The 13,099-nt window shown below is 49.6% G+C and overlaps 2 protein-coding genes across 2 annotated transcripts in view; one reads left to right on the plus strand and one right to left on the minus strand.

Moving 5' to 3' along the window:
- The window catches only part of SRD5A1 (steroid 5 alpha-reductase 1), a 59,448-nt gene extending 53,616 nt beyond the window's left edge, over positions 1 to 5,832 (minus strand). The window contains exon 1 of the mRNA XM_065399546.1: positions 5,519 to 5,832. Within this exon, the coding sequence (XP_065255618.1) occupies positions 5,519 to 5,832 (314 nt within the window). The remainder of the gene's footprint in view (positions 1 to 5,518) is intronic.
- Positions 5,833 to 6,681: 849 nt separating this feature from the next.
- NSUN2 (NOP2/Sun RNA methyltransferase 2) overlaps positions 6,682 to 13,099 on the plus strand; it is a 62,527-nt gene continuing 56,109 nt past the window's right edge. The window contains exons 1-5 of the mRNA XM_065398836.1: positions 6,682 to 6,777; positions 7,076 to 7,233; positions 8,075 to 8,179; positions 10,335 to 10,440; positions 12,357 to 12,428. Coding sequence (XP_065254908.1) covers positions 6,682 to 6,777; positions 7,076 to 7,233; positions 8,075 to 8,179; positions 10,335 to 10,440; positions 12,357 to 12,428 — 537 coding nt within the window. The remainder of the gene's footprint in view (positions 6,778 to 7,075; positions 7,234 to 8,074; positions 8,180 to 10,334; positions 10,441 to 12,356; positions 12,429 to 13,099) is intronic.

Here is a 13,099-nt window from a genome sequence, read left to right on the forward strand (position 1 = left end):
ATGTTAACAGCTTGGTTCACCGTGAAAGAGTCTACCCATTGTTCTCTAAAATGTGTCTTTTTAAATACTACTCTCTCTTTTTTTCCCTCCCGCAGCTGCAAATGTTTCAACGCTCCCCGTATCATCTCTGTCCCAGAGGCTAGCGAAGATCAGAAGGCGAAAAAAAACGCACTCGCGATGACGTTCTCTGAGCTCATGCAGTCCTCCCACACTGAAAGAGCCCAGCAGAATGCGTGGAGGCAGACACTGTCAGAGTGCAGGAAAGCACAAAAAGAACGCAAGAACAGGTGGCGGGATCAAGATGATAGGTGGTGTCAGCGTGATGAGAGGAGGCAGGAAGCAATGCTCAGGCTACAGGAGGATCAAACTGATAATTCTCCGGCGTATTGTTGAGGTGCAGGAAAGGCAGCAGGAGCAAAGACCGCCGCTGCAGCCCCGTGTAACCAACCTCCCTCCTCCCCAAGTTCCATATCCTCCTCACCCAGATGCCCAAGAACGCAGTGGGGGGGCCTCCAGGCACCCAACCATTCCACCCCAGAGGACTGCCCAAGCAACAGAAAGCTGGCATTCAATAAGTTTTGAAGTGCAGTGTGTCCTTGTCCTTCCCTCCTCCCCTCATCCACCACCCCACCCAGTGCTTCCCTCCCCCCCGACCCCTCCTGGGCTACCTTTGCAGTTATCCCCCCATTTGTGTGATGAATTAATAAAGAATGCATGAATTTGGAACAACAATGACTTTATTGCCTCTGCAAGTGGTGATCAAAGGGGGGAGAGGAGGGCACTTGGCTTACAGGGAAATAGAGTGAACCAAGGAGGCGGGTTTTCATCAAGGAGAAACAAACAGAACTTTCACACTGTAGCCTGGCCAGTCATGAAACTGGTTTTCAAAGCTTCTCTGATGCGCAGCGCGCCCTGCTGTGCTCTTCTAACTGCCCTGGTGTCTGGCTGCGTGTAATCAGCGGCCAGGCGAATTGCCTCAACCTCCCACCCCCCCATAAACGTCTCCCCCTTACTCTCACAGATATTGTGGAGCACACAGCAAGCAGTAACAACTATGGGAATATTGGTTGATGTTGGTGAAACATCCCTGGTGATCCACCAGTGCTTGCAGTACCATTGAAAAGTACCCCTTTCGGTTTATGTACTGGCTGCCTTGGTGCTCCGGTCCCAAGATAGGGATATGTGTTCCGTCTATCGCCCCACCACAGTTAGGGAATCCAGCAAAGCCATCCACTATGACCTGCACATTTCCCAGAGTCACTACCCTTGATAGCAGCAGCTCAGTGATCGCGTTGGCTACTTGGATTACAGCAGCCCCGCACAGTAGATTTGCCCACTCCAAATTGATTCCCAACTGACTGGTAGCAGTCTGGTGTTGCAATCTTCCAGACGACTATCGCCACTCGCTTGTGAACCGTGAAGGCTGCTCTCATCTTGTTATTCTTGCGCTTCAGGGCAGGGGAAAGCAAGTCACAAAGTTCCATGAAAGTGCCCTTACGCATGCAAAAGTTTCGCAGCCACTGGGAATTATCCCAGACCTGCAACACTATGCAGTCTCACCAGTCTGTGCTTGTTTCCTGGGCCCAGAATCGGCGTTCCACGGCATGAACCTGCCCCATTACCACCATGATGTCCAAATTGCCAGGGACCGTGCTTTGAGAGAAGTCTGTGTCCATGTCCTCATCACTCTCGTCACCGCGCTGCTGTTGCCTTCTCGCCTGCTGTTGAAGTTTCTGGTGCTGCATATACTGCAGGATAATGCGCGTGGTGTTTACAGTGCTCATAACTGCCGCGGTGATCTGAGCGGGCTCCATGCTTGCCATGGTATGGCGTCTGCATGGAAAAAAGGCGCGAAACGATTGTCTGCCATTGTTCTCACGGAGGGGGGGCGATTGATGACATGGCTTACAGGGTTGGCTTACAGGGAATTAAAATCAACAAAGGGGGCGGGTTTTCATCAAGGAGAAACACACACAACTGTCACACCGAAGCGTGGCCAGTTATGAAACTGGTCTTCAAAGCCTCTGTAATGTGCAGCGCGCCTTGCTGTGCTCTTCTAATCGCAAACAGCCTAGTCAGGAAACGGCGCCAGCGAGCTTTTAAACGTCTAAAGGCACGTTCTACCACCATTCTGCACTTGCTCAGCCTATAGTTGAACTGCTCCATACTACTGTCCAGGTTTCATGAACCATGGGAGCAATGGGTAGGTGCGATCGCGCAGTGCTGCCGACTGGGAGAGCAGCCTGAGGCAAAAGCCTCCAGCTCGCATGATATTCCAGGCAGGACTGAATCTCCATTAGACAAAACTTAAAGAACAGAATGACGTGGAGTCACTCCCATTTATGTCCAGGCGCCCCTGACCGACCTCACCAAGGTCGGCCAGGAGCACCCATGTCTGCCTGGGCACCCCCAACCGACCTCACCAAGGTCGGCCAGGAGCACCCACGAGACGACGATGATGGTTAACAGTCGTATTGCACCGTCTGCCGTCCGCAAGACAAGAAGATGCTGCTGTGTAGCACTGCAGTATGTCTGTCAGCAGCACCCAGGAAACGTACGGTGACAGTGAGCTGAGCGGGCTCCATGCTTGCCGTGGTATGCTGTCTGCACGGGAAACCCAGGAAAAAAGCGAGAAACGATTGTTTGCCGTTGCTTTCACGGAGGGATGGAGGCCTGACCACATGTACCCAGAACCACCCTGTGACAGGTTGGATCACAGAAACCCCCTTGGGAGCTGCCACCCAATGTGCAAAGACTACCCCTGCTTCTGTTTTCCCTGCCAGCTCAGGACTCCAGCACCCTGTCTTGCTGAGCGAGACACTCCAGTCTGGCTCCAGACACAGACCCAGGGTCTGAATCACTTGTCCCAAAGCTGCAAGTTTACCTAAAAACAGTTCACAGGAGTGTGCTTGTCTTTAGATGCCCAACTCCCAATGGGGTCTAAACCCAGATAAATCCGTTTTACCCTGCATAAAGCTTATGCAGAGTAAACTCATAAATTGTTCGCCCTCTATAACACTGATAGAGAGATATGCACAGTTGTTTGCTCCCCCAGGTATTAATACATACTCTGAGTAAATTACTAAATAAAAAGTGATTTTATTAAATACAGACAGTAGGATTTAAGTGGTTCCAAGTAGTAACAGACAGAACAAAGTAAGTCACCAAGCAAAATAAAATAAAATGCGCAAATCTATGTCTAATCAAACTAAATACAGATAATCTCACCCTCAGAGATGCTTCAGTAAGTTTTTCTCAGACTGGACACCTTCCAGGCCTGGGCACAATTCTTTCCCCTGGTACAGCTCTTGTTCCAGCTCAGGTCATAGCTAGGGGATTCTTCATGATGGCTCCTCTCTCTCTCTTTTCTGTTCCACCCCTTTATATATCTTTTGCATAAGGCGGGAACCCTTTGTCCCTCTGGGTTTCCACCCCCCCTAACTGGAAAAGCACCAGGTTAAAGATGGATTCCAGTTCAGGTGACATGATCACATGTCACTGCAAGACTTCATTACTCACTTGCCAGCACACACATATACAGGGAGACTCACAGGTAAACAGCCATCTGCAGACAATGGGAGTCATCAAGATTCCAAACCATCATTAATGGCCCACACTTTACATAATTACAATAGGCCCTCAGAGTTACATTTTATATCTCTAGTTTTAGATACAAGAGTGGTACATTTATACGAATCAGATGATCATACTCAGTAGATTTGTAAGGTATCATTACAAAGCTTATAGAGACCTTTTGCATGAAGCATATCCCAGTTACGTTACATTCACTTATTACCGTATTTTCTCTAAAACCATCCCAGTTACATTATATTGACTTATTATCAAGTTTTTATAAAACCATATAGACTGCACAACGTCACACACCCGTGACAATGTTTTTGCCCCATCAGGCATTGGGAGCTCAACCCAGAATTCCAATGGGCGGCAGAGACTGCGGGAACTGTGGGATAGCTACCCACAGTGCAATACTCCTAAAGTCGACGCTAGCCTCGGTACTGTGAACGCACCCCGCCAACTTAAAGCGCTTAGTGGGGACACACACAATCGACTGTATCAAATCGATTTCTAAAAAATCGACTTCTATTAAATCGACCTAATTTCATAGTGTAGACATAACCAGAGTGAGGTAGGGTGACCTGATAGCAAATGTGAAAATTTGCAACAGGGCTGAGGAGTAATAGGTACCTATATAAGGAAAAATCCTGAATACTGGGACTGTCCCTATAAAATCAGGACACCTGGTCATCCTAGGGCAGTGGTTTTCAAACTGGGGTCATGACCCAGTACTGGGTCACGGAATGAAAGGCACTGTATCGCAGCGGCTCTTGTCACCACCGCCGACCCGGCCATTAAAAGTCCCGTTGGTGGTGCTGCCCGACTAAGGCAGGGTAGTCCCTACCTGTTCTGACACCGCGCTGCACCCCAGAAGCAGCCAGCAGCAGGTCCGGCTCATAGGCGGCGGGGGACGGGGAAGGGAGGGCGACGATGACATGGGTCTCTGCGCGCTGCCCTCGCCCTGAGCACCAACTCCGCACTCCCATTGGCCGGTTCCTCGCCAATTGGAGCTGGTGGGGGACGGTGCCTGCAGGCAAGAGCCGCATGGAGCCGCTTGTGCGCCGCCACCTAGGAGGCAGATCTGCTGCTGGCTGCTTCTGCAGCGCAGCATGGTCTGCTGCGCCAGGACAGGCAGGAAGCCTGCCTTAGCATCCCCGCTGCGCTGCTGACGGGGAGCTGCCTGAGCTAAGTCCACACCCCAATCCTCTGCCCCAGTCCTGAGCCCCTTCCTGCACTCCAACTCCCTCATCGCTGGCCCTACCCCAGAGCCTGCACCCCCAGCCCAGACCCCTGATCCTCTCCTACACCCCAAACCCCTCATTCCTGGTCCCACCCCCTCCTACACCCCAAACCCCTCATCCCGGGCCCCACCCCCAGCCCAGAGTCCTGACCCCCTCCCCCACCCCCCTGCCTCCCCCACCCTGAACCCCTCATTCCTAGCCCCACCCCACAACCCTCACCCCCACACCCCAAACCCCTCCTCCCCAGCTCCGTTGGGTCACAGGCATCAACAAATTTCTTCAACTGGGTCGCTAGAAAAAAAAATGGAAAACCACTGCCCTAGGGTGAAGTCACAGGAGCAAGGGGCTCTTCAAGATGATGCCACCACCTTCTACACCAAATGCCTGGCAAATCTTGTCCCTTTTTGTCTCAGGGCCAGACCTGGACAAACTCCCAGGCTGGGCTGAGCCTCCAGGCTGGAGTGACCGAACAGCAAATGTAAAAAATTGGGACGGGGTGAGGGGTAATGGGATCCTATATAAGAAAAAGACCCCCAAAATTGGGACTGTGCCTATAGAATCGGGACATCTGGTCACCCTACTCCTGGCAGCCCCCTGCACGCTGGGGTTTCCCCACGGGAGCTGCGGAGCGCGGCCTGCCAGAGGGAACCAGCGGTGCCGCTCCGGCCAGAGGGACAAGCTGCGGGGAGCCGCGCTGGTACCTGTGTGCGTAGTGCCCGATGAAGAGCGCCAGCAGGACCCGGTTCGGCCACTTGGAGACGCGGGCCGCGCCGCTAAAGAGGCTCAGCCCCAGCGGGACCAGCAGCGACGGCAGCTCCTGCAGCGCCCAGGCCAGGCGGACGGGCACAGGGCAGCCCAAGCGCCGCGTGGAGTAGCGCCCGTACGGCATCCACACGAAGCGCAGCAGCAGCGCGGAGAGCGCTCCCGCGCCCACCAGCCCGTAGGACAGGATTTCCAGCAGTCGCTGCTCCTCTGGCCCCGACAGCCACTGCCACAACCCGCCCATCGCTTCCATGGCCGGGCGCACTCAGCCCCCACCGGCCGGTGCCTCAGAGCCGCGCGCGGGTAGCAACGGCGGGGTTTGGTCACGCGGCACCAACGAGACAACTACGTGCAAAAGGCGCTGAACCCTCGCCGGCGCGGGCACGGCGCTATACTAGCACCGGGACAGGCAGCAGGGAGGCTCGTCGCAGGCCACCCAATCAGCACGACGCGGTAGGGACAGCTGCGCTAAGCCAGAGCCCCGCCTAGCTAACTGCCCTCGCCCTGAGCAGTGATCACGACCACACAGACGCTATTTGGGGATGTGTCCTTAGGCAGGGTCTGGTGCAGCTTTTCATCCACATAGGACGGCAGGAGCCAGGTACCCGATCTGTGCAAGCATTGATTGGAGAAGCTGGGCTGTCAATCGTTTAGATTAGCCAATACAAAATTGAGAAATCGGGCAGAGTCCCTACCCTTATTTCCTCATGTGGACGTCACACAGGCGCCTAAAGACAGCATGCCCATAGGCTGTCCCTGATAAGCGCTAGTCCAAAAATATAAAACAATGAATCCCCTCAAGTGACACAGAGATGTCCTCCCCGCCAGGCAGACCCCGGTTCATTAAAATAACGGCGCTTCCCGCTGCCGGCTGGCTCAACGAAGGAGAAAATTAGCACAGTTGAGTTTATGCTGCAGGCGAATTCGAGGGCAGCCCTTGAGGGGCTTTCCATGCACTGCAGTCAGCTGGCAAGGACCCCGCGCACGCGCAGAAACCAGGCCACCGCATGTGCCACGTGACAACATCGGGTGACGGCTGTCCTTCGGCTGCGGGAAAATCACTCTGTGGCGCGCGGTAGCAGCCGCTTTCGTACAGCGCGCGATGGGCCGCAGGCAGCGCAACCGCCAAAGGCAGCAGCAGGAGCAGCGCCGCCGCGAGCGGGGAGGCGGCGGGGACGGGCAGGGCCGGGAGCAGGCGGTGAGCAGCTGCCGGGCGGGGCGGAGCGGGGTGTGGGGGGGGAGGGCGCTAAGCTGTAGCCGACTCACTGACGCCGCGAAGGTCCCGTGGGCCGAGCGCCTGTGCCCCCCGCACGCATCGGCTGCTCGGGCCCGGGGAGCGCTAAGGATCCCTGACTCCTAGTCAGATCCTCGCGCGAGAGACCCCCCCCCCCCCCCGCGCCGGGAGCTCCCGCTTCCCAACCCGGGAGCCGCGCCCGGGGGGCGATCTGCTCCCCTCCCCGCGCCGTGTCTGATCCGCTCGTCGCCGCCTCTTGCAGGGCTGGGAAGGCGGCTACCCCGAAATCGTCAAGGAGAACGCGCTGTTTGAGCGCTACTACCGGGAGCTGCGGATTGTGCCCGAGGGCGAGTGGGAGCCGTTCATGGCGGCGCTGAGGGAGCCGCTCCCCGCCACTCTACGCATCACCGGCTACAAGAGGTGAGCGCGGGCCCGCGGGGAGAGGCCAGTCGCCGGGCGTAGGAAGCGCTCAGCAAAAGGCCGTTGCTGCGGAGAGTGGGGGGAGCTGCACACGCCCGCTAGGGACGCCGATGGCGCGAGACGTGATACACGGAAGCGGTGTCAGCCCCAGGGGTTCGGCAGCCGCCCCCTGCTGTTCCTCCTGCCAGGTGGTGTCCCCGGTGCGGGGAGGGGTTATCATGGGGGTATTTCCTTTCTTCGGTGCAATCTGTAACTACTTTCATCTGTAGGCTAGAGATGGCAATGGTGGAAAAAAGCTGCCCCAGGTGAGAGGGGTTTATGGTCCTCTGTGATTAATTCTTCATTCTTCTTTTTCCTGTTTGCACATCCCCTGACCAGTGCCCCCAGCAACAGGAGCAGCAGCACAGAATTACACTAGTACACATAGCACTTCACCCAACAGGAGCAGCAAAGTGAAACTGGCGTCAGCTTCGCTGTGTTGTTGCTGGAGCTGCTGGACAGATGGTGTATGCAGGATCAACAACAAAAGTGTGATCTTGCTTCTTAAAGTGGAAAGGGGAAAATCTGGATGGTAGACGGTAACCAGCAAACAGAAATAGGAGAGAATTGATGATAAGGCAGGGTTATATGATCTGTACTACTTGTTTATTGGTAATGTACATAATTTGTGGGTTAATATTGGTTACTTGCTTTCTGGGCCATGAGGGGTTCAGAACACTATGAAGTTGGTGCACTCAGCCCCAGATGGAAGTGTTATACACAGAACAGTTTTGTTTCATTGCACTCTTCAAATAAATCAACTGTTTGTTTTTTAATCAAAAACATTTTGTTCTTTCTTTAGCCATGCAAACGAAATTCTGCACTGCTTGAAGAACAAGTATTTCAAGGAGTTGCAGGACCTGGTAGTTGATGGGCAAAAAATTGAAGTGCCACAACCACTAAAGTGGTAAGAAAACGAAGACACTTTGTAAACTCAGAATATGTTGTTTCAAGAGTTTAGCTTGCTTTCTTCCTTTTCTACCTTATCTGATAATTAACATATATACTGTTAGTAGTGGAATTCACTCATCTTAAGGTTGAACCCTGGATTTGGCTAATATTTTTTTCTTGAAAGATACCCACTGGCTAATCAAATCTTAAAGCATATAACTGATCACCCTTTTAGCATTACAGACATAATTTTTATAGATATTATAACTTTCTTGGTGCTACTCAAAATGGATTTAGGTTGCTCAATAGTACTGTTTTTGGCAAATATTTCTCCATCACATTTTAATACCCAAAATGAAGTTTCTTATAGAATTAATTTTTTTTACATCATATATATTTTTTAGTAAAAGGAAAAGGCCACATAGTTATTTGAAAAGTTACTAGTGATCACCTAGGATTATTATAACTGAATAGAAAAAGATCTGTGAATACAGATCCAAACTCCTTGGATCTTAAAACAAGGAGAAATTGACCCTTCCCCCCTCCTTCCTTTCACCAACTCCTGGTGGATACAGATCCAAACCCCCTTGGATCTTAAAACAAGGAGAAATTGACCCTTCCCCCCTCCTTCCTTTCACCAACTCCTGGTGAATACAGATCCAAACCCCCTTGGATCTTAAAACAAGGAGAAATCAATCAGGTTCTTAAAAAGAAGGCTTTTAATTAAAGAAAAAGGTAAAAATCATCTCTGTAAAATCAGTATGGAAAATAACTTTACAGGGTAATCAAACTTAAAGAGCTCAGAGGACCCCCCTCTGTCTTAGGTTCAAAGTACAGCAAACAAAGATAAACACTCTGGTAAAAGGTACATTTACAAGTTGAGAAAACAAAGTAAATGAGGGAGGAGAGAATCTCTATTTTTCAGTTCATTTTTCAGAATCAGTCTTAATTTGTCTGATTGTGGAGCTAAGTTCCCTCTAAGCTGTGCAGCAGCGTATTAACCACTGTGCAGGCGCTCAGGGCTGTGGCTTCTCCCACGGACCTGCCACGGCCAGAGGAGAGGCGCCCCGACCCCAACCCAGCCTCGCCCAGACCTGCCGCGGATGGGGAAGAGGCACCCCCAACCCAGCCCCAGCTCAGACCTACCGTGTTGGGAGTGGCGCTTCTCCCCCTGGGCCCAACCCAGCCCAAACCCGGGCTTGCTGTGGACGGGACAGATGCGCCCTAGCCCGGACCTGCCATGGAAGGGGAAGAGGTGCCTATTTTGCGGCTCCGGCCCCAGAGCTTCCGTGGCAGGGAGAGGCGCCTCTCCCCTCCACCTCAGGTGCTGCTTTAGGGAGAGAAAGCTGGGGGAGTCGTCTCTCCCTGCTGTAGCCCTGGGGCAGCCTGCACCCCAAACCCCTCATCCCTGGCCCCACTCCAGAGCCCCCCCCGCACTCCAACTCTCTGCCCCAGCCCTGAGCCCCCCCCACCCCTCCCCTCAACCCCTTCCTCACCACATGAATTTTGTCTCCATATTGGTGCACATAACAAAATTCATTCCGCACACGTGTGAAAAATGAGAGGGAATGCTGTTGGGGTTGTACTTCGCTGTGCGCTGACCGCTTGCCACAGCACAAGCAAAGTATAGTCCAGAGGAAGTTTTTGAGGCAGTGGTTTGTGTGAGCTTTCTGATAGTCTGCTGTGAATTACAGGCATATCCGTTGTTCGCTGTGATGTTGCTTTAGTGTAAAGATTAATAATAGCCTCACAAAGTGTATCCAGTACTGACATCATAGCTAGGAGCAGGAATATTGTTATTTGATAATGTCCTGTTCTGTTGAGTTTACACATTTTCTTACTGAGATTCAGATGGTCCCATGACAGATTTTGGCCTAGGTATCTGTGATATGGATTCAGCTAAGCTGTTGCAATGAAAGAGTCATAGTTAGAGTTGTAACAGAATTGTTTAAAGACTGGAATCTTAAAGTCTAATATTTATCTGATTTGACCATCTTAAGTATTTTAATTTTGTACTGTGTTCTGCACACTTCAGACAACTTGAATGTAAATAATTTAGACAGTTTGTAAATTGCCTAAAGAAAAGTGGCTGTATATTTTCGTTTAGAAAGATTTTTGAGATTGCATTAGTTTGTCATGAGTTTGCACTGGGTGTCTCTTTGTTTTATCAGGTATCCAGAAGAGCTAGCATGGCACACTAACTTGAGCAGAAAAATCTTGCGGAAGTCACCACAGCTGGAAAAGTTTCATCAGTTCCTGGTTAGCGAGACAGAATGTGTAAGGCTTTTTTTTTTAAAAATAAAATGTAACAAACAAACAAATGAATTGTGTCCAAAGTTGAATTTTCTTTTTAGAACCGGAACACTTTTTATTGGGAAGTGAAGGCTTGTCTACGTATTACTGATGAAGTGCTCTAGAGGGTGTGATTTGCAAAGCCCTAACTTGCTCCACTCTTAACTGCCCCATGTAGGAAGTGCTGATGCACTCTTAACAGGTCCCTAGTTCACGTTAATGCCAGCAGGATCTACGTGGGACAGTTAGAGTGGTACATGTTAGCGTGCTTACAAACACCACAGGGGTGATACTTTGCTACACTGAGTAGACAATCCATGATAGTGATCACTTAGTCTATAATTAGGGCTTCTATTTTTGTGGGTTTATTAATTTGATTTTTTGGGTTTGTTTATGCTTGACTGGAGCCACTTTCTGTAGTTGCTTGCTCTTGAGTATCAAATACATCCCTAATCTTAAGGGAAAGAAGAGAAGTTTGAACAGGATAAAGTAATGTTGTTTGTTTGGCTCATATTTGTCAGTTTTGTGTGAGCTTGATATTTAAATTTGTAATGAAATTAGAATGAATGAGTGTAATGTCAGAATGATTATTATTATTATTTATGTTACCATAGTGCCTAGGATCCTTAATCATGGAATAACACACTATTGTGAATGAATATGAGCCGAGAAAGACTGTATTTAAGGCCAGAGAAAAAGATGTTGTAGTAATTTAGGTGCGAGATGAGCACCTGGCTGAGAGATTTAGCTGTGTGAATGGATAGGAAAGGCCACATTTTAGAGATGTTGTGGAGAAAGAATTTGTGAGGTTTAGACAGCCTAGATGCGAGGGCCTAGAGAAAGATCTGAAACTGTGATGATGCCCTGATTGTAGGCCTGAGTGACAGGCAATATGGTGGCATTGAGAAAAGGTTTTTTGGGGGGGAAATTAAGACGTCTGCGTTAGCCATGTTGTGCTTGAGCTAATTGGTAGGCATCCATGAGGGAGAGGACAGAGAGACATGCTGAGATTTTAGTTTGGACAGAAGGACTTATGTCTGGAGGAGGGAAGAAAGAGAGATCTGTGAATCATTGGCAAAGAGATGGTAATTGAATTTATGATTGCAGACGAGATTACCCAGAGAAAAGGGGCAAGAGAAGGGCAGACAAGGGCAGAGCCCTGTAGAATATTCCCCCCAGAAAGTTGGAATGGGAGAGGAGGAGGACCCTCCAAAGGACATGTTGAAGAAGCAATTAGAAGCCAAAGGAAGACAAGATTTCAAGACGAGTGTGATTGGTGGTGTCAAAGTTGGCTGACTTCAAGGAGGATGAGGATGGATTACTGGTTCTGAGTTTTGGCTGAAAAGAGATTATTAGAAATTTTGGCAAGAGGAGTTTCAGTGGAGCGCAAGGGGCAGCAGCCAGATTGGAGAAGGTCTAGGGTGGAATTGAAGGAGAGGAGCTCCAGACAGGGATTGTGGACTGTAGATTATAGTTCTGGAAATTTAGTAGTAGAAGGGAGATGGCACAGTAGTTGGATAGACAAGTGGGGTGAAGGGTGGGTTTTTTAAGATGGGAGAGACTGAGGCATGTTTATATTGTGAGAAGAAGGAGTCAGAGGAAAGTTAAGGACAAAAGTAAGGAAGTGGAGGAGTGAGTGTGAGAGGGATCAGAAGATGGGATGAGGTCATTGGAGCAAGTGGAGTGGTTAAAGGAGGAGAGCAAAGGAGAAACTTTCTGCATCTATGACAGGGAAGAAGGAAAAAGTTGTGGGAGGGGGAAGGGGGAAAGTTGCATGGTGTTTTGTAGTACTGACTTTCAGTGCACATTCATTTATACAGCACTATTAATGTTTTATTGTGAAGTAAATCACATTTGCATAAGATCTAATGGATACTGCACACATGTTCATTTTATTTTAGGGAAACGTTAGTCGTCAAGAAGCTGTCAGTATGATCCCTCCTCTGCTGCTTAATGTTAATCCTCACCATAAGGTAATCTTTAAAGTAATGTGAGAACTGGAAGTCATATAGGAAAAATAAGAAAATTACAAACCCCATAGTATTTGTGTTGATGCTTTATTTATTACGACAGGCCATGTGTTCTACATACAGAGATTAGCAATGACAGTAGGCTCCAGTTCATGTGTATTGAAAAATAAGAATTGATTTTTTTAAACTCTGTATGTTTAAGTTTTTGAATCAATTCATTGCCTCCATCCTTCAAAAAATATTTTATCTTCGAAATTTAACTGTATTCATGTATATTCCCCCCTTCCTTTTCTGTGGCTTTCTCTGTTTATAATATTGAGTCACCTTTTTTAAGCTCTCCACTGTGGCTCATTTTTTCATTTTGAGCAAAAGCTATTTAGGAGCATTGTTTTGTTTTGTTTGGAGTGCTATCAACACCACAAGATGTGTGAATCAACCCAAGGTGATTGGTGGTTGTATTTCAAGATGGTTACCAATAAACTCAAGGTAGTTGATGTGTGTAAAGGGTAATCTAGGCACTTCCCATACGTTTGTCCATGGAGGGAACAAAGGGTTGAAATAAATGGTCAGTTTTCAGAGTGGAGAGGAGTAAATAGTGGTGTCCCCACACGGGTTTGTACTGGGACCAGTGCTGTTCAACATATTCATAAAAGATCTGGAAAAAAAGGGTAAAT

The sequence above is a fragment of the Emys orbicularis genome, chromosome 2 (genome assembly GCF_028017835.1).
Source record: "Emys orbicularis isolate rEmyOrb1 chromosome 2, rEmyOrb1.hap1, whole genome shotgun sequence".
NCBI classification, from domain to species: domain Eukaryota; kingdom Metazoa; phylum Chordata; order Testudines; family Emydidae; genus Emys; species Emys orbicularis.